The 27,111-nt window shown below is 32.8% G+C and overlaps 2 protein-coding genes across 2 annotated transcripts; both read right to left on the bottom strand.

The window, feature by feature from the left end:
* Positions 1–6,845: 6,845 nt before the first annotated feature.
* Positions 6,846–8,522, bottom strand: LOC131037295 (sugar transport protein MST4-like). The gene is made up of 2 exons (XM_057969373.2): positions 7,431–8,522; positions 6,846–7,322 (listed from the first exon to the last, which is right to left on the bottom strand). The coding sequence occupies exons 1-2, from the start codon at positions 8,520–8,522 to the stop codon at positions 6,846–6,848; spliced, it is 1,569 nt and encodes a 522-aa protein (XP_057825356.2).
* A 2,069-nt stretch (positions 8,523–10,591) lies between these two features.
* On the bottom strand, positions 10,592–11,628 carry LOC131874387 (WUSCHEL-related homeobox 4-like). Its single transcript, XM_059217736.1, has 4 exons — positions 11,625–11,628; positions 11,166–11,462; positions 10,980–11,056; positions 10,592–10,726 (listed from the first exon to the last, which is right to left on the bottom strand). Exons 1-4 carry the CDS (start codon positions 11,626–11,628, stop codon positions 10,592–10,594), a joined length of 513 nt encoding a protein of 170 aa, XP_059073719.1.
* Between the last annotated feature and the right edge of the window lie 15,483 nt (positions 11,629–27,111).

A 27,111-nucleotide genomic window follows, 5' to 3' on the forward strand; every position in this document is an offset into this window, starting at 1 on the left:
TGCCAATAAGTTCGCCCTAGACCCTTGGAGAGGGACAGGAGCGAACTTGCAATTTAAGCCTTACATTCTTCATTTTTAATTGCCAAAACTTCATCTAGGCATCTAATATGGCATTTTTTGATTGGAGTTTTGAGTTTAATTTCACTTGATCTCTAGAAGGGAAGTGCATTTAGGACTTTTCGCCTTGGACCCTTGGAGAGGGACAGGAGCAATTTTTCACTTTTGGTCTTAATCCTTCATCCTTTAATTGCCAACTTTCGTTGTGGGGTAAGCAATGATCCCCTTCATCTATTCTATGCATGCTCCATTTGCTTTCGCAAGGCAAAATAGGTGTTGTTAAAGATTTTCGCCCTGGTCCTCCAATGAAGGACAGGAGCGCTTTTGCATTTTAGGCTAGGATTATTAAATTTTGAAGTCAAATATTTGTTCACCATGCCTTAGAAGACCTTTCGCATCCTGCACAACCTTGCCTAAGCGTAGTCTTGGAGGGAAGTTGTTGATTTTGTAAAAATCGCCCTGGTCCTTCAGTAAGGGAAAGGAGCGCTTTTGAGTCCTTTGTACAAACTCTTGATTTCTTCAATCTTCAAATTACTCTAAGGCATAGAATACCATTCTCCACCCCCTTTTTGAGTGTTGTAAACAAAAAGGTTATCTCGGAATGCAAGGTAAATGGGCATATTCGGAAATTTCGCCCTGGACCCTTGGAGAGGGACAGGAGCGAACTTGTAAATTGTCATCAAAATTTGTAAATCCTGCATCTCAATCCCACCTCAAGGCATTTAAACATCCTTTCAAACTTGTGCCTTGGCTTAGATTTGTCCAAATTTGGAGAGAAAGGATAGATATTAGGTTTTTCGCCCTGGTCCCTCAGAGAGGGACAGGAGCGATTTTTCACTTTCAAGCTTATCCGCCCTTTGCTAGCCTTCCAAATTATCTTCAATGGGCCAAACACGCCTTCCTCCATTCGTTTCAATCACAAAACTTGCCTTGTCCTTGCAAGGAAATTGCACTTTTTAGAAAATCGCTCTGGACCCTTGGAGAGGGACAGGAGCGCCTTTAGTCATTTGGGTTGATTTCCTCCTTTTTGGACCACTCAAATTATATTCAATGGATAGATCATGCTTTCCTTGATCTCTTCAAATCATAAAATCACTTTGATCCTGCAAGAATAGTGCAAATTTGAAAATCAAGCTCCGGACCTTCAGTGAGGGACAGGAGCGAACTTTGTCTTCTAGGCCAAAATGCTTCGTCCTTCATGATGAAATGTCTTTGCTAGGGAAGATTTCATCTTGTTATACGCCATGAATAAGAGTTCCAATCCAAAGAAGGTCTAAAAATGTGCATATAAAGAATTTCGCCCTGGACCCTTGGAGAGGGACATGAGCGCTTTTCTTATTGTCATCAAAATTCACCATTTTCATGCCTTAAAAATCTTCAAAAGCATCAAGTCACATCTGATCATCTCTCCTGGAGACCCTGCACAAAACAAAATAGAAAATTCAATGACAAATATGCATTAAATAACATTTTCGCCCTGGACCCTGAGAAAGGGACAGGAGCGATTTCATCCTTTCTGGCTAATATATCCAAAATTTAGGTCTCCAATTACTTCACAAGGCAGAGTTAGGTCATTTTCAAGGCCAGGAACTAGTTAGCAAGCCTATCAAAAACCATGAATTGCACTTAGAAAGAATTTCGCCCTGGGCCTTCAGAGAGGGTCAGGAGCGAACTTTTTGTTTCAGGCATCATCTTACCTCCAAAATTTGATCAAAACTTACCTAGGCAAGAACACATTCAAAATGCTAACACCTAGCCAAAACTTTGGATTTTTCCCAAAAAAACCCTGATTAGACCTAACCTGAGACCTATCTGACTCTCCTGACAGGCACACCTTACTTCAACAATCTCAATCTTAGGGAGGACACTTAACAACTTTCAAAATTTGACTAGACTCAACTTGAATAATGTCAGAAGGAACCCCTAAGGTTTAGCCCTAGCCCAGACAGGCCACTCACTCACTCAAAACCCTAAAAGCAGAGAGAAGAACAGGCAAAACAAAAGCAAAAAAGAGGGGGTCCCCATCCCAATGGGGCGATGTGTGAAATGGTCACAACAAGTACTTAGGGATTCCTTTTGCCATTGAACCTAACCTTAAAGCAATGAAGGAATGGATTAGGGAGAAGATAGATAAGAAATTGGGCAAATGGAATAAACATTATCTCTCTCTTGTTGGGAGTCCTTTCCTACAATATTTACTTCACTTTTGCCTGGCTTTTCTCTGCAATTATCAATTTTGTCACTTACAGAAACAAGTCGGATGGTAAAGGAGGAAAAAAGAAGCATGTTGTGAAGTGGCAGTGGTGTATTCTAAGTAAGGATTTGGGAGGCTTAGGTCTCATAAACCTTAGGTTGCAGGGCATCTCTCTAGCCTCAAAATAGATCTTTAAATCTCTACAAGGGGAGGATCCCTGGAAGGTGTTAGTTAGACACAACCTTGCTCGATCCACTCCCAAGAAAGGCTCGGTATGGAAGGGGCTTCCTGTCTGTGACATTGTTGCAGGCCACTTTGACATTAGGCCGGCAGGTTCCACAGTATTTCGATCCATATGGAAAGCCTGGGAGGTCGTGAGGAAACACATCTCTAATAATAATCTTTGTGGCATGAATGGAGAGATAAGTGGAGAGTGATCAATCTGGTGGAATCTGATTTACAAAGACAAACCTCTTGCTTTGGTGCAAGGATGTTCTGCGAAGGTGTGGGCAGCAAAAGGTATCAACATTATGGCAGACATCCTTGATAATGAACATCTGTTGAGCTGGCAAGTTCTATCTGATAAATTCAGTATCCCTCCCTCTCACCGCAGATTTTACACCATCTTGAAAGAGGCTTGCTCCTCCCTCAACCTCCCTAAGCCTTGTCTTTCGGATGCTTCCAGATTCCTTTTGTAAAAATGGCATGATGGCTCCTACCGACATAATGTCAAAGCTAAGTTGTCTATTCTGTACTTACCAATGATGGTTCCATCCTTTCTCATGTCGAGTCTTGTTGGGGTTTGGGTCTTGATACTGTGTCCTGGCAGAAGGTGCTTATTAATCTGTGGAAGAGACCGAGTGAGCCAAAAAAAAATCTTTCTGTTGGTTGTTTTACCTGCACAAGCTTCCCAGGAAGCAGGAGGATGACATTGCTATCTGTTCTTGTTGTATGCTTCCTGAGTCTGTCAAGCACATCTTTTTTTATTCTCTTTTTTCTAGGGAAGTCTGGAATCTTTTTGGCATCTCATTGGACTCTAATGTTACGATTTCGGAGGTTGTTACTGGTAGTTTCCAAAGCCTCTCAAAAATTGCTAACTTGTTTTGGTCTATCTTTTCTCAGAACGATAATCTTTTCAATGGCAGAGGGAGATCCCTTACTTAGTCTCTGAAGAGACTCATTGTTTATAAAACTAACTTACAGATTACACTATATGACTGGTCCGGAGGAAGTTTGACAGGTTTTTGCGAGCTACGGACTCAGGACAGGCGGGTTAATGCTCCAGACGTACCTGTTGCTATCCCAGTGATCCATATGTTGAGCAGAGAGCTGAGATGAGCTGAGGGTCCATTAGGATGGACTGCCTGGATCGAGATTGTTGGGGACACTACGTCTCCTATGGGGGATATTATCTACTGAAAATGTATATGATGTATATGAATATTTGGGGGGTGGTTTTTTTTATATGTTGTACCCACTTATCCTTTATCTGCTCCTTTATCTGCTGCTTTTGTAACTGTGGGATATTTAGACCTTCATACTCTTTGAGTTATTTTGAGAATTGGATGTAATGGTTTTTCCTTATATTTAATATAAAAAATATATATATGTTTGATAGTAAGATATTATTAAATATATTTTTAAGGGTTTGTCGAAGGACACACATGTAAGTTGTGTAACAGGCATTTAGATGGCACTGAGTTCCATTTCTTAATACAGAAAAAAAAAATTAATTTTTTTTTTTTAAAGTATATTGTAATAATTTAGTTTGTGAAATCAATAAAAATTGAAAGAAGAGAGACTATTTGTAGATATGAAACTAAATTGATTTAGGAATAAGGATCTAACAATAGATAAATGTTCATCTTCTATAATTTTACCAGTGTGAAATGAGAGGTGAAAGGATATTTAAATGAGTGAAATGTTAGACACAAGGAGGGTTCAGAGAAGATAAGGATGGAGGATTGAAATAATTAAAATATAGGGCTCCAAAATTAAGGTGAAGTTGAATGGTTTCAAATGAGCCGACCAGGTATCAAGCGTATGAAGCTCCATCAAAAATATTGGGCTCTAAAATTAAGGTGATGAGACAAGAAGAGTTGAAATGAGTGGTGAAAGAATATTTAAAGGAGTAAAATGCTAGATATAGGGAGGGCTTAGGAGAGCATGAAGATGGAGGGTTGAAATAATCAAAATATAAGACTCCAAAATTAAGGTGATGAGACAAATCATATGGAATATGATGGGATTACATATGGAAGAACCTAAATAAGAAATTAAATATTTTATTTTATATAGAAGTGTTAATAGTAGCCTTTCCCTTACAATTTTAAATTTTGAATTAAATAAATGAGTTTTATGATGTTGTTTAGTATTGAGCACAAAAATTTGCCCTAAAAAAAATGGATTGCACTTTGCAGCCTTCAATGCAGTGAGGACATAAAAAAGATTGGTGAAATCAATAAAAAAATAAAATAAAAGGAACAATACAAAGATATGAAACTAAATAGATTTAAGAAAAAGGATCGAAGAGTAGATAAATATTCATCTTCTATAATTTTTTGAGTTTATAAAACAATTATCAATCTTGCTTGATTTTGATAATTCATCTATGAGACCATTTTAAAACATGAAAAATATTATTCTCTTCAAAAAATAAAACTTATACTTTGAGTTTATTATTGAAAGTCTAAACATTGTTAGAAAACTCTTAATAAACTCTCCACCTATTATATTCTCTCTTAAATTTTAGATTGACATAATGTATCATATTGTTTGCAATCAATAATAAAACCCTAAACATTATCATAGAATCTTTAAAAAGTCTTACATAGATTTTATTTTCTATAAAAGAAAGCCCAAGCCTAGAATGCTTTATATTAATATAAAAGTTCAAAATAAACATAACAAAAGATTGTGCAAATCTCTAAAACCCTAAAGTCCAAGATTTTGTCAAAGATAATCCAAAAAAGCTATTTCTAAAGACTTTGTTAGAGATCATCCAAAATCCAAAATTTGAAAAATCTACCATCTTTCTCAAAAAATACCATAAATCTATCATATATTTTATTATATTTATATTTAATTGAAATTGAAAACCCTAAAAAATAAAGATCTCCCATATTATTCTTAAATCTGAATTGTTGAAATAGAAATGAAATAAAATTAATAAAGAAAAATTAAACTATTATCAATAAAAAGTGTAAGAAGACACCATTCACATACCTTATGACTTTCCTTGATCCATATGTTATTTTGAGCTTTGACAACACTACACCTTCCTTCACCTTGAATTGAAATACTTGATAGAAAAATTTGGCTATATTTTCAAATTTTAAATGCTTTTCAACTCTTCAGTGTGAAAATGAGTGGTGAAATGGTGTTTAAATGAGTGAAATGTTAGGTATAGGGAGGGTTTAAGAGGAGGCAAGGATGGAGAGTTGAAATAATCAAAATGTAGGACTCCAAAATTAAGGTGATGAGACAAATCATATGAAATATGATATGGATTACATGTAGAAGAACCTAAATAAGAAATTAAATATATTATTTAATGATTACTCCATATTACTATTTATAGAATAGTGTTGTATATATTCACAAAAAGAAGGTGAGTGGAAAAATTTTAAGAATTAGTTTCTTGACAAAATAAATTAGGGTTTCATTTTGTGAGGGCATTGAAAAAAATATGATTGGTACAGTTTAAAAGTTGTTGAAAATGGTATTTTTATTAAATATTATAAAATTAAATGATTTATTTTAATTATAATAATTTTTTAGTTTATTTTTTCAAGCTAGGCTTAGCTCTTAGAGCTTTCTTTGGTAAAGCACAAGCTCCTAGCTCACTTGGTACTGAGGATTTGTTGTCAAGTTGATTCTTCCCAAGCTAGGTGGTATGAGATACCTGTATGTTAAAAATTTCACCAAGGCCCACTACAATTTATAAGGAGGCTACCTAATTCCTACTTTTCAACTCTTGAGTGTGAAATGAGTGGTGAGATGATATTTAAATGAGTGAATGTGAGGTATAGGGAGCACTTAGGAGGAGATAAGGATGGAGTTGAAATAAACAAAATATAAGACTTCAAAATTAAGGTGGTGAGACAAATCATATGGAATGTGAAGTGGATTACATATGGAATGTGAAGTGAAAAAAATTAAATATTTTATGTGATAGGTTTAAATTTTAAATTTAAATATGTTTTATGATGTTTAGTGTTTGGCCCAACAATTCATTTCTACACTATCACCTAAAAAAAGGGACAGGGCATTCATTGTGATGAACATAAAAAAGATTGGTAAAGTTTATAAAATTTTCAAATAAATTTTGAACAAAAACTATGGAAAAAAAGTATTTCATTGAAAAATTTTTATTAAGGTTAATAATATTAGGATTGGTATAAAAAAAATATTTGAGAAACATTATTCAAAATATTATTCTTATTAGATATTTTTTAATTATATTTTTTAAATACATATTGAAGATCCTACTACTCAACTTGGTTCTTTTCTCACAGGTTCAGTATCTTTGAAGAGAAAGTGGAACAGAATTGACTTAAGGTTGGGCTTGGTTAATTTCAAGCTCTACACCTTGTCAAACATGCTTTCCATTTTCTTGATTGGTATAGGCATCACCGTCCTCATCATCAATCAGATCAGAGTCTCTAACATAGTTCTTCCAGAGCCAGTGTTCTTTCCACACTTTCTCTGTCATTTCTTCAATACGCACATTCTTTGTCTCAGGAAGCAGAAACAGGACGAATGTGGACATGATTAAAACCCAGGCAGCGAAAAACAGAAAAATCCCATATTTGAAATGGCAAATCATTGACAGGAATGCCTGTGCAATGACGAATGTGAACACAAGGTTGACACACACAGTCACACTTTGTCCAGCAGATCTGGTTTCTAATGGAAATGTTTCACTGGGAATCAACCATCCAAGAGGCCCCCATGACCAAGCAAAGGCTGAGACAAATGTGCACACCATAAGTACTATCACAATTGCTATGCCCTTGGAAAGCTCTTCGTTATCCTTCATCCCAATTCTCAACAAAATTGCAATGATCACCTGCAATTCCAAAACAAAATCATTACAATTTGTGACCAAAATATTGAAAAAAGTGGTTACATCTGATTACAATTTACAGCAGAAAAACTGATGGCTACAAAGATTTACCTGTGAAACAAACATTTGCACTCCAGCTTCGAGCAAAAGCGCTCTTCGCCCAACTTTATCAACTGAATAGATTGAAACTATAGTGGACAAAACATTTACAGCACCGGTAATAACAGAGGAGTAGAGTGAGGCATCGGTTTTGAACCCCAAAGTCTGAAAAAGCACAGGAGCGTAAAACATAATGGCATTGATACCAGTAAACTGCTGAAAGAATTGCAGGCACACTGTTATGATTAACTGAGGCCTGTTTCTGCGCTTCAGAAGATTTCTGAATGGATGTTTAACTGATGCAGCTATTCTGCTGGCCTCTACTAATTCATTGAATTCTAGGTCCACATTGTTGGTTCCTCTAATTTTTCTCAATACAGCCTTTCCCTCTTCCAGGAGTCCCCTTTCAATTAAACTATTGGGTGTTTCTACTATAAATATGGAACCCACAGTAAGAAGAAGAGCAGGAATTCCTGCTATACCCAGTGAAAGCCTCCATCCCCAAGGCCTGATTTTTTCAGTTCCATAGTTCACCAAGTTAGCAAACAGAATGCCTATTGTAACATTCAACTGGAAGAGAATATTAAGACCCCCTCTGATTCTGGTGGGTGCAATCTCTGAGAGGAAAAGAGGAACCGCCTGATTAGCAAATCCAACTCCACATCCCAGCATAATTCTACCAATGATAAGCATGCCCAGATCTTGAGCTGCAGCATTTAACACTACTCCAATCACAAAAAATATTCCTGCAATTAGCATGGTTGGCTTTCGGCCCCATACTCTGGTTGTATATGAAGCAAAGAATGTTGCTATCAGACCGGCCAGATAGAGAGACGAAGTAAACAGCTGAAGCCCCTGATTGTCATATTTACAGTAAGGATTATTATTGTCTTGGATCTCATTCTTTTTCCTATACACTACAGGGAAAAATTTCTCCAGGAAATCGTCCATGGACGTCACTCCTCCTGAAATTCCAACATCATAGCCAAACATCAGGCCTCCACTTGCTGCCATTATACATGTTATGATCACATATGGTGTTATTCGCGCTTCGAACTCCTCTCCTCCAGTACCCACTGGAGCTGCAAACCCTAATGTAGGCATCTTTCTTGGCTGGATCTTTCCAACTGACAAACAAAAGCTTCACACACTAAAGCTTTACAGACTGCAAATTCACTCAAATTCTTCACAAGTCCACTACGAACCTTGAAATTCTCAAAGTACTGAAAGGTGAATCTCTGGCCACAGTGTTTTACACTCTTATGAAAAACTCTTGTATGCTCTTATCAAGAGATATCATTATCTTGGTACCTGTTTTCTATTTCTATTGCATTTTTTTTGAAGTTGAGTAGACACCTTGACAATGTATCTTTTCGTATCTCTTTTGAAAGTAGATATTTTAGTATTAATATAATATTATTATTATTTTTAATTATTGATAGTGATTTGAAACGGTGATTGAAAAGTACATTCAATACACAGTTTTAATTCAAAAAGTTTGTATTTACACATAATACACACAAATTTAATCTAAAAGTTTGTATCTATACAATATACAAATAATTTTAATTCAAAAATTTACATCTACACAATATACACACAATTTTAATCCAAAAGCTTGCATCTACACAATATACACACAAAAGCTGGCATTTATGATTAAGATTTGGGATTGACTATTGAAATAAATGTTTAAATTAAAATAATAAATAAAGATACTTAACTTTTAAAAATTTAAATATTTTAACTGATTCATCCTTTCAGATTAGATGAATATCTCGTTTAATGAAAAAAATCATTTATTAATAGAAAAATATTAATTTACAAAATAAAATCTAATAATTATCTAACAACTAAATGACAAACCATAAATATATATACTACCCAAAATTAATTAGAAAGATCAATTTCATTAAAAGAAGGGTAAAAATTTATTCAAACAACAAAGAGATACAAACAAAGCAACGAGCCCAACAGAAAGAGTACTACAGAACTCTATCACTGTCAACTAACTGATCAATTTAACAATCAATCTAATATTGCACTATGTAGCATTTAGAAATCAGATCATTTTAAATTAAACAGTACCTAATCAGCAATGAAATGCAATAAGGTTATGGCTATAGAAATTCCCATATAGGGTCTTAAATCTTAAAATTTCTGAACTTTAGAAAGATGGTCAATGAACTAGAAGAAAAATACTTAGTTTCAGACAATGTTTTGCCACCAATCTCTAATGTTTAAAACTCTTTTAATTGATAATCAATCAAATATAATCAATCAAATATGGTTCTAATTGACATCATTATCATATTAGCATGTTAAAAAGACAAAGAACTTCATAATAAGCGTAATAAGGTATTCCTTTTCCATGTATTTTGGCAATTCAAAAATGATAGGAAAGAAAAAATTTAAACCAATTTGCTTTAAAAGAAGCCTGGCAATCTACAGGCTCTCAGATATTCAATTCAAACGGAACCAATGCATAACAGCCACTTGAACTAACCTGGCTATGATGTTCTAAACAGTTTGAAGGCATATATGATAAGAGTTGAAACAGACACAGTAACATATATCATCAGAATTGGAACAGATATTTTGCTCAACTAATCTTATTCTTCATGCATCTCTAACTATCATTTATCCATTGCCAATTCAGCATATTTATTAAATGTAAAGAGAACCCAGCAAACATAAGATTAAATCTAAAGTTGAGTCTCACTCTATATTTCATCCAAAGTTTTAGTTATCAGTGAAGAAGTTATAACATATGATCATCAACCCAATATAATCTTAAGAAGACCATTAAACTGATTCTGAAATTAAGTCTAATCTAATCCATATTTCAATTGAAATTTTAGTCATCGGAAAGAATTTAAACATATGATGGTCAACCAAAAATACAACATTCTATGAAAACATTCCTAAAATAGAAACCAAAATCAAGAAAAAAGATGCATTCATCCAAGTTATTGGTAAATATAGTGTGGCAGTCAAAATGACAGAGAAAAAACTTGAAAGTTTAGTTACTGTTTAAGCAATTCAACAGACTGTTCCATATCCATCAAGCCTAAAAGTTTTGATCAATGTAAATAAAATTTGGGAATGACATCTTATAACATAAGAGACTATCTTGCAAAGTGCTCATGTGTCGAACTGATAAGCATTATTCATCACTGCCTCGAAGCCTGAGAGCTTCCTCTGTCAGGTCGCAAAGGAAACAGTTCCAATGTTCTCACATCGGAAGCTGCCATTGATGAATTCCTTCTGGGATCACTGCTAACTTCTTCGCCCTCATCCTCTTCATCCTGTATAGTAAAGAACAGAATTACGAACTAATATAGGAATGTTTGTTTATATATTAGTCCGATTAGATTTAAAGATAATATCAATATTTTAGATTATATTCTATAATCCATCATTAAAATTAGATTTTCACAATGATTAAAATAGATTTATCAAACTTTATTATAATTTTTATATTTATATCTCCATCACAATACAACACAAAGTGAAAAATCTAAAAAATAAAAACAATTGTGCTTTGAATGTTGTACTTACCTCAGTCTTGGATGACTTCTTTGAGCTAAAGAATTCCGTCCATTTTTTTGAACGGAACATGGCAGGCCACTTGGAACCTGTGAACAATTAAAAAATAACTAGCTCTGAGTTATCAAATGAAACAGAAATAGACTCAAAATTACCAGTATAAAATAAATTTTAAGGCTGCAAAATCTTAGGGTTCACCTGATTCTTTCTTTCTTTTCTCACGTGCTTGATAGTTCTGAAACCAGTAGAAGACATTCTTGCCTTCTACTTTGCCATACTGTCGCAGCTGGATTGTTATCTCATTAACATATTCCAGAGAAGGATTTCTAGTCCCGTTGTTATAAATACTCTCCAGTATTTGTTTCTGCTGGGCCGTGGGCTTCCATCTGGATGCAACCTTGGCGATTCCTGTAGCCTCTGTTACACTGGTGGATCTCGATAGCCTGCTTCTGCTGCTACTGTCCACCACACTGCTTGACCTATATAGCCCAGGCCCTGCACATCTCTAACACATATCAATCGCAGGGAAGAAAAAATTATGTTTTTATTCTTTTTGGGAGGATTTAATATGATCTATTAATTGTAAGAAGCACACAAGTTTATACTGATACTTCTTAGAATCATGAACTAGGGGTATTCGATCAAAATGGTGGATACCCATTTCTTCAAAATCATGAAAGACCCATTCCCTTATATAATCATCGACACAATTTTTTTTAAATAAATATTTTTTCTTTGAAAAACCATCAATCACAAAGAATCAGAGTTACAAGTACACAAAGTATCCATAAACAGAAAGCACTGACAAAATAGTATAATAGGTTTTAAGGGGTTTCAAAAGTTCGATCAAACCGCTTTTGTCAAAAATGTTGCTAAATGATAGAACAAGACAACAAGAAGTCAAAAGAAAAATTAGGTTTTAGAGGGCACTTGAAATCTTTACAAAAATTATATTATGTTATATTTACATATAATTTTGAATTATATTATGTTATATTTACATATAATTTTGAGTTTTGGTGATGAAGTGTAAAATGTATTTGAGATATGATATTTCCATAGTTCATGAAATTGTATTTAAATATTTCTAACATAAAATTATGTAAAAGTTGTTTTATTAATATTTTGTATCATAATATTTAATCTATTAGTATTAGGATAAAAAATTGTGCAGAATATATTTTATTGAAGGGTAAAGTAGTTTTAGGTTTACACTTATAAACCAAATCTGGTTTCTTATTATAAATATTTTTTTGATATTATAAAATGTATTCCTAAGCTATTTTAGGGTAGTCTGTAACTCCATGAAATCAATAAAAAATGAGAGAAGAAAAAATATAAGAGATATAAAATTAAATCCACTTAAGAAAATGGATCTAATACTATTATTATAACTCCATGAAATCAATAAAAAATGAGAGAAGAAAAAATATAAGAGATATAAAATTAAATCGACTTAAGAAAATGGATCTAATACTATTATAATAAATAAAATTCTTTTATGGAGAATTTTTCATCTACGGAGTGGTTTTAGCTACCAAGATATGGGAACATCTTTAGTCTAAAAACTCTTCCACTTGGAGCCAAAGGTTGAGGTTGGAGTCCAATGGAGGGGCTTCCTAAAAAATTAGTGGGTGCTGTTGAGATTTTTTAGGATTATTTCAATGTAGTTTAGGTTTCAAAGTTTAAGTTGCTGGTCTTTATTTAGCATATTCAATTTACTAAAAATTGAAAACTTGAGATGATTGACAAGTAGTAGAAAAATAACCTAAGCTAGTGGGCCAAAATTTAGCCCCCCACCTTTTCCACCTACTCAAATTTGCAACCCTAAAAAGTAGAAGCTGTTATTTTTCATGAAAGGATTCCAATTAATCATGTAACAATTTTATTTTTTACTTCATGGGACCTAGTGTTCATTAGAATTAAATTTGGAAGCCCCCTTTTTGACATATATCGATCTGCAATTCACTCATTTTATTCCTACAACTCTCTCTCATCCTAATGATGGATCTAACTCTCTCATTCTCATTCTAATGATGGATCCAGCTCTCCCACTCCCATCTTGAGGATGGATCACCAAGTGTGATCGGAAATATTGATGCAAACAAAATCACACACAATATAAATCGGAAATGGTGCAAAGAAAATTACAAACAATATAAATCTAAAATATTGATGCAAAGAAAATTACACAATATAAATCTGAAATGTTGGTGCAAAGAAAATTACACACAATATAAATCCAAAATGTTGATACAAACAAAATCACATACAATATAATTTGCAGACATAAACATTATTATATAATCTTTGGTAAACCCTAAATTGACATAAAAAAAAATATATATGTAATTAAAATAAAAAACTTTAAGAAATAAAAAAAGCTTATTATCAGTAAAAAAAAGCATATGAAGAAACAATTGCATACCCTGTGACTTTCCTCGATCCATATGTTCTTTGAGCTCTGACTTCACCTTCCTTCACCTTGAATTGAAACTCCTCAACTCTTTAGTGTGAAATGGATGTTGAAAGGGTATTTAAATGAGTGAGATGTTAGATATTGGGAGGATTTAAGAGATAAGAATGGGAGGTTGAAAATATCAAAATATAGGGCTCAAAAATTAAGATGATGAGATAAATCATTTTAGTGTGAGTTTCATAAATACGCGTATTAATTTTCATAAAATAAGATAGGGATTACATATGGAAGACCCTAAATTAGAAATTAAGTATTTCATTTCATATGGAAAAGTCAATGGTAACCTTTCCTTTATAATTTTAAATTTTAAATTTAATAAATGTGTTTTATGATGTTTATAATTGGACCCAACAATTTGTTTGCATAGTAACAAAAAATAGGGCTTTATTGTGGTAAGGACGTAATAAAAAAAGATTAGTTAATTTTACATAAATAAAAGTTATTGAAAATAGTATTTTTATTTAATTTTATTTAAAATTAGGCAAAAAGTTATTGGAAATAGTATTTTGAAATTAAATAAAAATTTTAATATATTTTAAATATTTTGAGATTGATAACAAAAGATAAGGAAAAAATATATTGGAAATGGTATTTTTATTAAATAGTTTTAAATCTTTTTTTAATAAAAAGTTAATATTTTGGGGATTAACATTATTGAAAAAGGGTATTGGAAATGATAATGCTATTAAATATTATAAAATTAAATATTTTAAAAAATATAAGATAATATTTTTTAAAATTGGTAAATATAAGATAATATTTATTAATATTATTATTTATAAAATAGTTAGGGATCAAAACAAAATATTATTATTTATAAAATAGTATTACATATATTCACAAAAAAGGTGGTGGAAAAAGTTTTATAATTGATTTTTTAACAAAATAAAGTAGGATTTCATTATGATAAAGACATCAAAAAAAAATATGCTAGGTAAAGTTTAGAGATAAAATTTGGACAAAAGTTATTGGAAATAATGTTTTCATTAAATATTTTAAAATCAGATGATTTTTTAAATTATAATAATTACTATTTAATTTTTAAAACTATTTTGAAAAAGAAAATATAACTAGCATATCTATCTTTAGAAAAATTTAAGTAAAATATGTCAAGATATATCATTACCTAGGTGTTTATTCTTGATTGCATTTTTTTACTAAAGTTGAATAAACACTTTGAAAACTCTCAATGTATTCTACATATATTTTTCTAAAAGTATATATATTTGTATAAATATAATACTCTTACCTTCCTTTTCTAATAATAAAATTTGAATTTATCTGTTTTCTAAGACATTTTATATAAAACCAAAATACTTTGAACATATATTTTATATCAATTTGAGTTATTTTATTTACCTTAAAATTATAATGGTTTGATTAACGCACCATATACCATTACACTCTACATAATAATTTGTTGTATTAAATTTTAAAATTATAAATATAGTTTTATAACAAATTAAAAAATATTTTGGTTGAATTTTTATTTCACCATAAACTAAAAAAATATTATTAAAATAAAAATGATTATAATTGTGTTTTGTTAGAGAGCAAATGATACTTTTATAAAAATATTAATATAGATTAATTAATTAATAAAATTAAAAAATCCATAATCAAAATTTAAAATTGTTTAATGAAATGTATATTCAAACTAAAATAATAACTAAAGATTCTTAACTCTCAATTAAATTTGTCAATATTTCAATTGATTAACCCTTTCATAAAAAAATTACAGCTTCTTAAATGAATATTTGGATTAGAGAAAATTATGTTTAATATCTTATTCACTTCTACCACTACATGAGCATTTTGATATTTTTCTATGGATCTAAATATTTATATTTATGATTGACATTTTTTTTCTATAAAAGTGGATATACCACTAAATTATATTAAAATATAATATTTTTTTACAAGGTGTCTTGGTTCAATGAGCACCGAAGGGAAAGAACCAATAAGAAAACCCTTTAGTATTGCTCAAAAATCACAAAGCCTACCTACCCATTACAAAAGCCACCTGGGCACATTCCACCAAAATCCCACCCCCATATTACATAATCTTTCCATTAGACACAAAAGACACTGCCATGAGAGGCATACAAGCATAAACTACCATTCGAATCATCAAGAAGATCAACATCCACCAAAAAAATGAAAGACCAGTAGAAAAATTCGACCATGAACCACCCCTGCCTATAAAGAACAAGTCTCCAAGCCACTAATTAGCATGAGACAAAGAACAAGAAGAGAAACCACTACAAGTGAGCCTGCCAAGATAAGAACCATGAGTAAACACAAAATAATCCATATAAGAAGAAGGAAGGGATGTTGGAAACCCAATGGAACCAAAATGAGGCCAAGCCAAAGAATAGCCCATAAAAATAGCCAAGTAAGAAAAAGAGAGATGAGAAACCACTGCATATACCATACCACTTGCAATTTCCAAGGCCTCAAAGACAACCACCATCTTCCAAGCCTTAACAAAATCATTCAAAAGAAACAAATCATCTTAACAAATGAGAAGAACCACCATAATAAAGGAGAGAAAAGCATGGAAAAATAAAATAGAGCTCGTATGTAAGCCAAACCAAGTGAGAGAGACCATCATGAATGCAACCACGGCGAAGCACGATATAACACAAAAAGTGCAGGAACCAAATACCCAAGCATAATTACCAAACCCACTTGTCGAGGGAGTGAACAAAGCACAGCCAGATATAATTACACAAGCAAGCAAGAAGGTTGCAAACCATGAGAAAGATAGCTGCCAAAAAATGATTAACTGATACGACATCAAAAAGAAGTTGCCGCAAGACAACTTACCCAAGCTCATCCCACCATGATTGCCAAATCAAGCAGCCATATGTGGATCATGCTAAAGAAATGCCAACTCATAATAATGAACAGATGAATAAGAGCATGTGTGGGCATCAAATCTATGATTAACCAGAAAAACCCTGGGCATCAAATCAATGATTAATCAAATAAACCCAATCTTGCAGATAGATAACACCACACGAATGAAGTTCAAGCACCCACCATGCTCAAAAAAGCAGAACAAACTGAGAATGTCATCATCAAAGAAAGTACCATCCTCCTTAATGTAATGAAGATAAGGAAATCTTCCCACCATGATAACCAAAATAAAACCAGCCAACCTACAGGTCAAAGTGCCTACTAACAATAATAACCAATTGTGTGAGGGAATCAAATCCTGAGAAAGAAGAACTAAATCTGACCTGACAGACAACAGAAAAACCATACAAATGAAGCTCCATCACCCTCCTTACTCAATGAGGAAATACTTATCGTGTATGCCATTAGCAAAAATGTTGCCATAAGGCTAGACAACACCCTCCATAATGTAATAGATGAAATAATATCCACAACCAACAAGGAATGTGATGAAAGCCACAGACCGCAAACAATCAAAAAGGAAAACCACCCATCCAAAGAAAAGATCCAGTTTACACCTGCCATACTAAATCAAACAAGAGACCCCTGAACCCAAAATTCAACCAAAGGAAAACTTAAAAAAGAACACTAATGTAAGAAGAGGGAATATCTTGAGGGGAGACTTCCAAATGCTCAGCACTTTCAACTACAACCTTATTAGCAAGATAATCAGCAATACAATTTATTTCCCTATAGCAATGTGATATAGTAAAGGTAGTAAACACTTCAATTGAGAGAAAATTTGATCTAAAAGGTATTGTAAATGCCAGGAAACACATTTCTTGTTAGAGACCAATTGAAAGACCAGCATTGAATCCCCTTCAATGATAATATCCTTAATGCCCAAAGAGATGGCTAAATCTAGACCAAAAGATAAAGCATGAAATTCAACAGAATTGTTGGAACCAACACCAATAAATTTACACATAGCTTTGATAATCTTATAATTGTGATTAAAAAGGATAGCTCCAATCCCCAACTTTCCTGGATTTCCCTTGGCAACCACATCAAAATTTAATTTAAAAGAGAATTGTGGAGGAGGAGACCATTTAGTAATCCTAAGCTTGGCAAGAGAGGACAAGCCTGATGCTATAGCCCCATGAGATGGAATGACTCAAAGTGATTTCCATCTCCATGTCACCCAATTATCCCAATGAGAAAAGGAGCAGAAATGATCCAAATTTTTATAACTATAAGAAAGCACCACCTCAGAAATGGAGGATTGAATCCTATCAAGAACATCCAATAATGAAGATGATTTATGATTGAAAATCCTAGAGTTCCTCTCAAGCCAGATGTTCCAAATGACAATAGATGGAGCAACAACCCAAAGAGAAGAGTAAAATGATGACAAATACAACAAAGGCCAAGCCAAAAAATGAGACAATAAATTAGGACCAATGGAAGAAGACCATCCAAGCATACCAAACACCCAGTACCAACAATCCAAAGAAAACAGGTAATGTAGAAAAACATGGTCCATGAACTCCATAAAAAATCACAAAACACACAAAGAAAGACCACGGTAATCCTGAGCCTATCTAATCTCATCCCAGTGAGAACTCTATCTTGAACTATGAGCAAAGTAAAAGAAACAACTTTAGGAGGATAAATCGAATGCTAAAAGAGCTGAGAAGGCCAAGGGGAGAAAGAAGAGGAATGAGACAAGACCTTGTACCCCTCCTTTATAGAATAAGAGCCTGAAGCACTCTTAGTCCAAACCAAATCATCATCCCGATCTTGAAACACAAGAAATCATTTTTCAAGCTCCTAAACATAAGCAACTTTGAGGTCTTTACTAATGGGCAAAGAATCAATAGATTTCCATCAAAAAATAGGATAAGGACCCGAAGTATCAATATCACAATAGTCAACAACAAAAACACCCCAGAGACCAAAAAGGATATCAGACAAAGGAGACCAATCCCGAATGGACGATAAGGCACCCTAACCATTCCAAACTTCATCCCAAAATTGAGCCTTCTTCCCATTATGAATTACCCAAGAGAGGTGACGAAGGATAATCGATCTACAACTAACAATAAAATTCCAAAAAGTTGATCCTTTCGAGAGAGATGAGGTTGTGAAAAGCCGTTCTCTAGGAGCCCCCCTCAAATACTTAGCAAACATAATGGAAGCCCATTTACTAGAAGGGTCCATATATAGCTTACAGACAAGTTTATCCCCCAAGGCTTTGTTCTGAGAAAGTATGTCTCTAATACTCGAAGCCCCCAACTCCTTGGGAAGACACACCCTATCCCAAGCTAAAAGAGGAATCTTCTTTTTACCCCCAATGTTATCATTCCAAAGGAAGGATCTTAAAGACACCTTGAGATCATGAACAACCTTGGGAGGAGTTTTCAAAAAAGACATCAAATAAATAGGTATGGCATTAAGCATTGACTTAATCAGAAGAATTTTACTAGCTAAAGTGAGCCATTTATGGTTCCAAGAAGAAATTCTAGAAGATATCGCATGAACCACTTTATCCCAAAATATTTCCTTATCTAAACCAACAAAAAAAGGGATGCCTAAATATTTACAAGGGAAGGAACCCACTTGAAAAGACCAAAAATGAGTCAATCTTTTCTTAACTAGAGGGGAAACATTCAGAAAAAACACCTTTGATTTAAGACTATTAACTTTTTGCCCAGAAAAGGAAGAGTAGGATCTATAATTTTTTTAATAACTCTGGCCTCTGCCAGAGAGGCTGAACCAAATAGGAGAGTATCATCCGCAAAAAGACAATGGGATTGCGAAGTAGGATACCCATCAATTTTAATACCTTTCCACAGACCTAAAGATCTAGCATCGAAAATGGCCCTACTTAAAGCCTTAGCTTTAAACGAAAAGAGGGAAAGAGGATCCCCTTTCCTAACCCCTCAAGAGGAAGAGAAAAAACCAGTAGGAAAACCATTAAGCAAAACTAAAAAATGAGCAGAAGAAATGCAAGAAAAGACCCATTTAACCCAACTATGAGCAAAACCAAAGCGATTCAAAACAGAAACTAAGGAATGCTAGTCTACCCGATCATACGCTTTAAGCATATTAAGTTTAAGAATCGTACCCAGAGTCTTTTGAAGTGAAATGGAATGCAGAATCTCATGTGCAACAATTGCACCCTCCGAAGTTTCCCTTCTAGGAGCAAAACTACCCTGATCGATAGACACAATCCTAGGAAGGAGCTTAGCCAACCTAACTGAAATAATAATATTATAGAATAATAATGTGAATAATATTTATTTGTTTATTTTTATCATTATTATATTTTATTTCTTTATTATTCTTTCAAATAATCATTTTATTAATCTATCATTATTTTTTTATATCTTCCTGTCTCTCTTTCTAAGAATTGATATTAGTATAATATTATTATTCACCTCTAATAGTACAATTTGAAATTAGATGTGTTTATTTAATATACTTATGGTAGAAAAGAGTTTCATGTTATGATAATAAATACATAAAAATCAAAATATAAATATATATTTAAAAAATTATAGTACAAAATAAAACAATTAAATAATAAAATATAGAAATAAAATGTAAATATATAATAAATATTAAAAAATATTATATAAATTAATTAATTTTTATTTAGAAGATTAGTTATTATCTATTTTTTTTAATATAAAGACATTATATATATATATATATATATATATATATATTGAAAATAATGAATGGTGGCTTTTCCAAGAAGTGAAATTAAAAATTGCATGTAAAAGTAAAATAACTCTTTAAATAAAAACCAACTATACAAAAAAAATTGTATCCATGTACTCTAAAGTAAATAAAATAACTTGAAACTAATTAATATTTCTTGATGCTTTTTAAATATATGTATTCAAGATATTTATACTAGTTAACTTTAATTCTTAGTTATAATTTTTTCTTGTCTTACCCTCTTTCCTTTTGAACACCTTGTTTTTAACTCTCATTTTCTAACGGAACAATGAGCTAGTAAAGCTCCCGATCCACTAGTTTAAACATAGTAAACTTGGAAGTTGAATTATGTCGTAGAAGTAACTTGTGATCATCCTAATATCATATATTCTTAAGTCTATATTATATATTCTTAAGTCTAATATCTTAATCAATTGTGGCATTGTTAACCTAACATAAATATTATCTAATCTACTAATCCCTCTTAATTAAGATGAAGGGGTACGTCCCTACATAGTTAAGCCTATAAATAAGGATAAAAACTCTCTCCTGGATCAACATATCGTCTATTATTGAATTCATATGTTATTACCTTATCATTGGAGGTTACTCCCTTGAATTGGTATTCTATATTTAAGGTTTGTTCATTTATTTCCAATAAATATCATTACAAGTGGTATTAGAGCTACTATTTGGACCAACATATTTTTTTGATTGAGGTAAGTAGGGACTTTTAAAGGCCATGACCCGTGTATAAAAGTAAGAAAATATAGACATTAAGCACAACAAGAAAACATCTTACTCAAGAGAAAATACCGACATTAATCACAACAAGACAATATGGAACTCAAGAGAACAACAATAGATAGAAAAACACTACAAAATATTACAACCTACAACCCAAAGTTAGTGTGGTTTGAAGCCAAATTGATCCAATTATTTTTGTTGCATCCTAGAAAAGGGATTCATCTATTCATTACTTCCTTTTTTGGAACAAGAGAGATGATCATTGGTAAAATCTTTAACTAGTCCAAAGACCATTAAAGAGAAATCCATAGTTGTATCTTCTATAAGTACTTTTCCCTTATTTTCATCCTTCTGCATAAATTCAAAGGAAGTGGATCTTTCATCAATGGAAGTAGGCATACCCTAATTTTTTCTTTAAATGAGGTGGTATTTTTTAATGCTCAAGCAGCTAGTAGTGGCATGGCCCACTTTACAACAACATCGACAAATAGAAAAAGAGTCTTTAAAATCAATCTATTGTATCCAAACTATAAGTTTGGAAGATAAAGTGATTTGAGAAGGGAGCGCTTTGTCTTTTTACACAAGCACACAAAAAGGAGCATATAATTATAAACATTTCTTAGGTTTAGTGAGTTTATTAGCAACAAAGTATTTCCCAAAGGTATTGGCAATAAGCATGAAGATGTCTTTGACCCAAAACTCCAAAGGTGGATACAACAAGAAAACCCAAATAGGGAACTTGAAGGAGTTGTAATTGAAAGGGTTAAACCCTAGATCTTGTCATTGCTTTCTACCTTCTTGCACACTCACAATCCATAATAAAATTTCACTTTCACCATTTATCCATAATAAAATTCTCATCCTTCTTCCCAATAAACATCCATTTCATAGATTGATACCGTTGTTTCCTCCAATTGATTTCTTAGATTCACCTAAGAATTAGCCTTCTTCTATCCACAACAATCTAAGATCAATGGCCAATTGACAAGAATCACTTACTTGAATGCAAGTAATTATTGTACTCTTTGGGCTCTACAAAACTAGGTGGGTAAACCTCTTGCAATATTTATAAATTTCAAACAATTAATGAAAAATATTGCATACAATAGATGACTCTTAGTAAAATGAATCAGAACACATGAATTTCTTCTGAATTGGATCTATTATGAATACATATCATTAATGCATATATGAGACTAAAAATCATTTAAACCTACACAAAACAACAAGAAATTTATAAGGATTTGATGATTTGAATGTTAAATGTGAAAATGCATTAGCTCCTAGAATAGATCGGCCTATTCTTGGTCCATGGAGTTAAACACGGTGTTGTACAAGATTCCTATAAGCAATTCCATGCATACCAGTGGATTTAAAATTTGTTAATATCTTATATCAACAAGTCCACTCATGTGATCACAAATCTCTACTTACATATCCAAATCATATATTACTCAATGGTATTGTCATATATGGTCAAAGCAATTTAATTCTCTCCTTGAGAGAAAGCAAAAATCACACAACACAAGATCGGGGATATTGAAATGACAAATTAAAATATACCTTATATATTGAATTTATATAACATTGAACACACAATATGGAGATAGTTTTGTGACTCTATTATTCATACTACAAACTAGTGTCATTTTCTCATAGGAAAAGTTTTTACAATCTGAAAATCTCCATCCCTAACCTCTAGATTAATCTCCTCTTTATTATACCATGTTGATTGCAAAAATTTACAACTCCTTACCCACAACCATGGTATTCATTTTATAATAACAAGGAATACATCAACCTATCAGTCATTTACATGTGGCTATTTTTCACTTGTTATTCATCTAGTCCCAAAAAGAATATTCCCCTAATCAAAAACTCATAGCCTACACTTTGTCTTTAAGAAAAAACATTTGGTCATGATGGTAAGATACATGAAATTGTTGCTACAAAAACCAAAATATTGTTGGAAAAGCAAACCAACCTTTTGTGTCATGTCACTCTCACACACTTGTGGCATTGAGTGTGAAGAATCTCCAGGATGCAAGATTCTCATTGCACCTTCTGGTAGGGGAGAACTTTGAGAGTTGTGGTCAGGCAGGCATGCCTGGCTTAAAATTCACATGCTTTTTGGTCTCACCCAATTTTATCTCCATACCTCATCCTTCATGAGCAGAAGATGATAGTTCACGACCAGAAATAGACCATTTACAACTGCAACTAAAGCCTATAGCTACACTCAAGCCTTTTTATATCCCTTTGGCTACCCTTTGTAGTTTTGATACCCCTCTGGCTACATAATAAGTTGTTTGTTCACTTCATATTAGATCTTCTGCAAGTCTTTTGCAATGTGATTCCTCCAATATCATCAAACCATCTTTCCTTATACAAAAAACCAGCTCCATCCTTTATGCACTTCATTCTGTGATCTCTGCAGACAAATGCAAGAAAGTTATTCAATTGAAATAATCTACTTTTAGAGACAAATACATTCCTCATGACTCAACAATTTAACTTATACATAGATGGTGAATATTGATTAGATATGATTGATTTGTCCTCTCATTTAATTGTCTTCCCTTTCAAATTTCAAACCGACGACGAGTAACTATTAAATATGTGCATCATCATAATTGTGGTTCATCCGAATCCTGCATTAATCTGCGTGAGCTACACTATTATACTATTTATGGACATAGAATTCCTCAAAAATCATACTTTCACACTCATATGAGTAACCACAGCTCTAACACATGTACATGATTCACTAATTCCCAAATTTCTTGAGTTGTCATTCTTGAGCCACTGAAGATTTACTGAGATACTCTTAGATTTTGGCAGTAGGGATAATGATCCTATCTTGTTGTCTATTATTGAAACCCTATGGAGTGTTGATAGCTCCTCATTGAATACCAATTACATATGTCCCTGCATATTGTGTATGAGCTAGCCAATTCATCACCTTTCTATTGCATCACAAACCCATCAACTACATTTTCCAATTTCAGGCATTCACTGAAACCTCCTAGGAAACCTTGATGAGTACCAAGTACCCTCTAGCTAACTGCCTTTTACCTCCTGAGAGCTCATTGAAGAAGATATGAGCTCCAACGAGTATCAAGTTGACACACTGGACTTCTTCATCTACGAACAAAACACTCTAATATTGTTCACTCGGTAACTCGCCCAGGGGAGGGAAAGCTTCTCAATAAGCGTCATTTTACTCCATGCATCACCCTGCAACTACGGCCCCTTGGACACTGGCTATGGAAAATGAAATATTTTAACAAGTTCTAAGTGCTCTAAATCCTACATGCTCATCGATAGGACTCAGACTTGGTAAGGGCTTTGAAACATCTCATCGAGTTCTTGAGTAACAACTGCTCGAAACCCTCGTGGGATATATACCACTTGGAACTCGGTGGATCACTAAGAAAGATTTCACCAAGCCTTTATCTATCCCTTTGAGTACCACCCAGTTGTCACGTTGGACAAAACTCAGAAGCTCAAGAAAGCGTGTAAATATTTCAACGTGTGTCAAGGGTAAACTTCAAACTTAGGCCGACTTAAAAACAACTTGAAGCATGTGTGAATAATTCATGTCTCTAGGGTATCATGTGGAAGGGGCCAATTGCTAAGCGCCTGATATTAAAACATTAGGGGTGTGATAAACCTAAGGTTATTGCGGGTTATAAATATCAACTGAGATGAAAGCGCCAAGGCATGGGGCCGATGGTGAATGATAAAAGACCCATGAGAAAAGGACTAGAACCAAAGGTGACTGAGGAAGCAAGTGATTGAGGAAAAATAACACCTGCCAAAGGAAATATTGGAAACATTTAAAACCAAGGCAAGTTTTAAAACCAATCCCTAAGGCATTTGTAAAATATTTTTCAAGGGGATATCTATGTGTCTTATTCATATTTTCTCATATGCACTAAAAAATCACATTGAATTTGAAAGTGCTAACAACGATATTTCAAACAAAAACATGCAACATTGTGCTTTAACCAAATTATTTTTCAATCAAGATCAAAACTTAGCTTGCATGATGATCCTATTATCTAAACAACTCGTTGACATTATCAATCCTCTATCAGGACAAAATCAACATGTGGCAAGAAGATCTAATTGGTTGATTTGTTTGGGTCTTTGGTTTTCTAAATTAATTTGATATTTGTGACATGTTTCCTATGCTATTTGAGTATGTCTATTGACTAGAGTGACCACGATGAGGCATGATCACTTGATTGTTGTCTGTGGATTGTTCCTTAGTAACACTATGGATTTTCCCAGTACATGATTATCTATGATCATTGAGGACTTGAGTCTAGTGACAAATGGCTTGAATTCCTTGTCTAAATAAGTGTCATCTATCCTTGCAAATGGTATGTAGATCATTTGTGTCTAATTCATATCTAGATGGTTGTATCCACTTGCAATAATAAGTTCAATGATGATATAGCACTAATATAAGCAAAAGATTTTATCACCCTCATATCTTTTATCTATGCATCCACATTCTCTTCTTCTATGTCCAATTGATCATCTCATCTCCTCCCCTTCTCCTTAGTAGTCTTGCATTAATTAATTGAATATACTAACACATCAAAAATATTAGGGGCATCTACTACATTAGAATCCATCCTACAAAACCACATGTTAGTATCATATAAATAAAGCATATAACATCACATCCTACATCAAAATAAGTTATCTCTTAATAATGCATCATAATAATTGCATCATATTTATCATAATTAAACATCATCCATCCATACATGTATTTGTAGACACCTAAAATTGTCCTATCTAATTAAATAAATATTTTATTTATTTAATTGTTTTATCCTAAGCCTTATATTAATTAAATAAATTCTTATTTATTTAATCAATTCATTAATCCTCTTCTAAGCCTTTCCTCATTTAAATAAATACTTTTATTTATTTAAATTGTCTTTTTCCTAAATTAAATAAATATTTTATTTATTTAATTGATCTCACTTCCTCTATTAATTAATAAATCTTTTTTTAATTAATTAATTCATTAGCTTTTTCCTTCAATGACACATTTCATTTATCTTTTAATTTCCCTCTACCTACCCTCTTACTATTTTTAATATTTCTTCTACCTACCTTTTAATCCTAGCTGACCATTTATCCTCTTCACCTTTTAATCTTATCCCTCTATTTCCTAAAGTGTCTTCTATATAAGAGGATACTCTCCTTCGTTATAAAACCCTCATCAATGCATCTAATCACCTTATTCAATCAAGCTTTCTTTTGATCAAGCATCTTCAACCATGATCCATTCTTTGTTGAGATCTTGTGCACACATAAAATCTGAGAGAAAATGTATCAAACAAGATCAATGGAGATAGGAGACAATGGATATTGAAACCCTACTTGACATGTGAATGGTAATATTGTTTTATTTTGTTGATTTACATGATCTTAGGTATCTCTATTGGTATTGGTGAATGTTTAATTATAGGATAGATTATTTTTGGTTGAATCTTTGAGGTCTTATAATAGTTTATTATCATCACTTTTCATCATATACAGTATTCATCATATATATCATCTTAGAAAACATATTACATCCTTTAGAACATGCATATTTATAGGATAGTGCATAATAAACATCATATGAAAACATAAATAGATCATAATACATCCATAGATCTCATGATAGGAAAAGAATAATATCATAAATGCATCATAAACATATCATTACTCCATCCATAAGCATCACAGAGGAACATAAACACATGAATATAGTTGTCACTAAAAATCATGTCATCTCATACATATATAATCAAAAAATTATGTGTTAGAGTAAAATGATGTCATAATCCAAAATGGGTATTCAGAGGCCCAAAATAATAATGTCCTAGGTATCTATATCAAAATTGATACATAGGGACCTAAATGAGCAATGATGTTCTCTCGCCCTTCGAAACAGCCAGTCTTGAATTCTGCTAGGCTTTTGATAGTCCTAACCCTCTTGATCCTTCTTTTAGTGGTGATGGTGGTCCCATCACTCTTACTCTCTATTCCCTACACCTGTTAGGTCTCCCATATAAGCTTTGATGGAACCTCAATGCCCTTTGATGTGGTGGTACTACCAAATCATATAATCTTCAGTATTAGAGTGTCTCCTCACTAGCTCAGAAGATGAACTCCATGGTCGTATCCATATCACTTCTCTAGCCTACTAAATGATGGCCTCTACTCTCCCATACCACATGATGGCAATATCCTTCTATCCTGTCAAATCTGTTATCTTTC

This window comes from Cryptomeria japonica, chromosome 3 (assembly GCF_030272615.1).
Source record: "Cryptomeria japonica chromosome 3, Sugi_1.0, whole genome shotgun sequence".
In the NCBI taxonomy this organism is placed as follows: domain Eukaryota; kingdom Viridiplantae; phylum Streptophyta; class Pinopsida; order Cupressales; family Cupressaceae; genus Cryptomeria; species Cryptomeria japonica.

Excerpts from the sequence above, each read along its gene's own strand:
- LOC131037295 (XM_057969373.2), bottom strand. The coding sequence starts at position 8,522 with ATGCCTACATTAGGGTTTGCAGCTCCAGTGGGTACTGGAGGAGAGGAG. Across the intron at positions 7,323-7,430 it reads TGCAAATGTTTGTTTCACAG|GTGATCATTGCAATTTTGTT; the intron begins GTAAATCTTTGT and ends TTGGAATTGCAG.
- LOC131874387 (XM_059217736.1), bottom strand. Across the intron at positions 11,057-11,165 it reads GAAAAGAAAGAAAGAATCAG|GTTCCAAGTGGCCTGCCATG; the intron begins GTGAACCCTAAG and ends AATTGTTCACAG. Across the intron at positions 10,727-10,979 it reads AGAAGTCATCCAAGACTGAG|GATGAAGAGGATGAGGGCGA; the intron begins GTAAGTACAACA and ends TTTACTATACAG.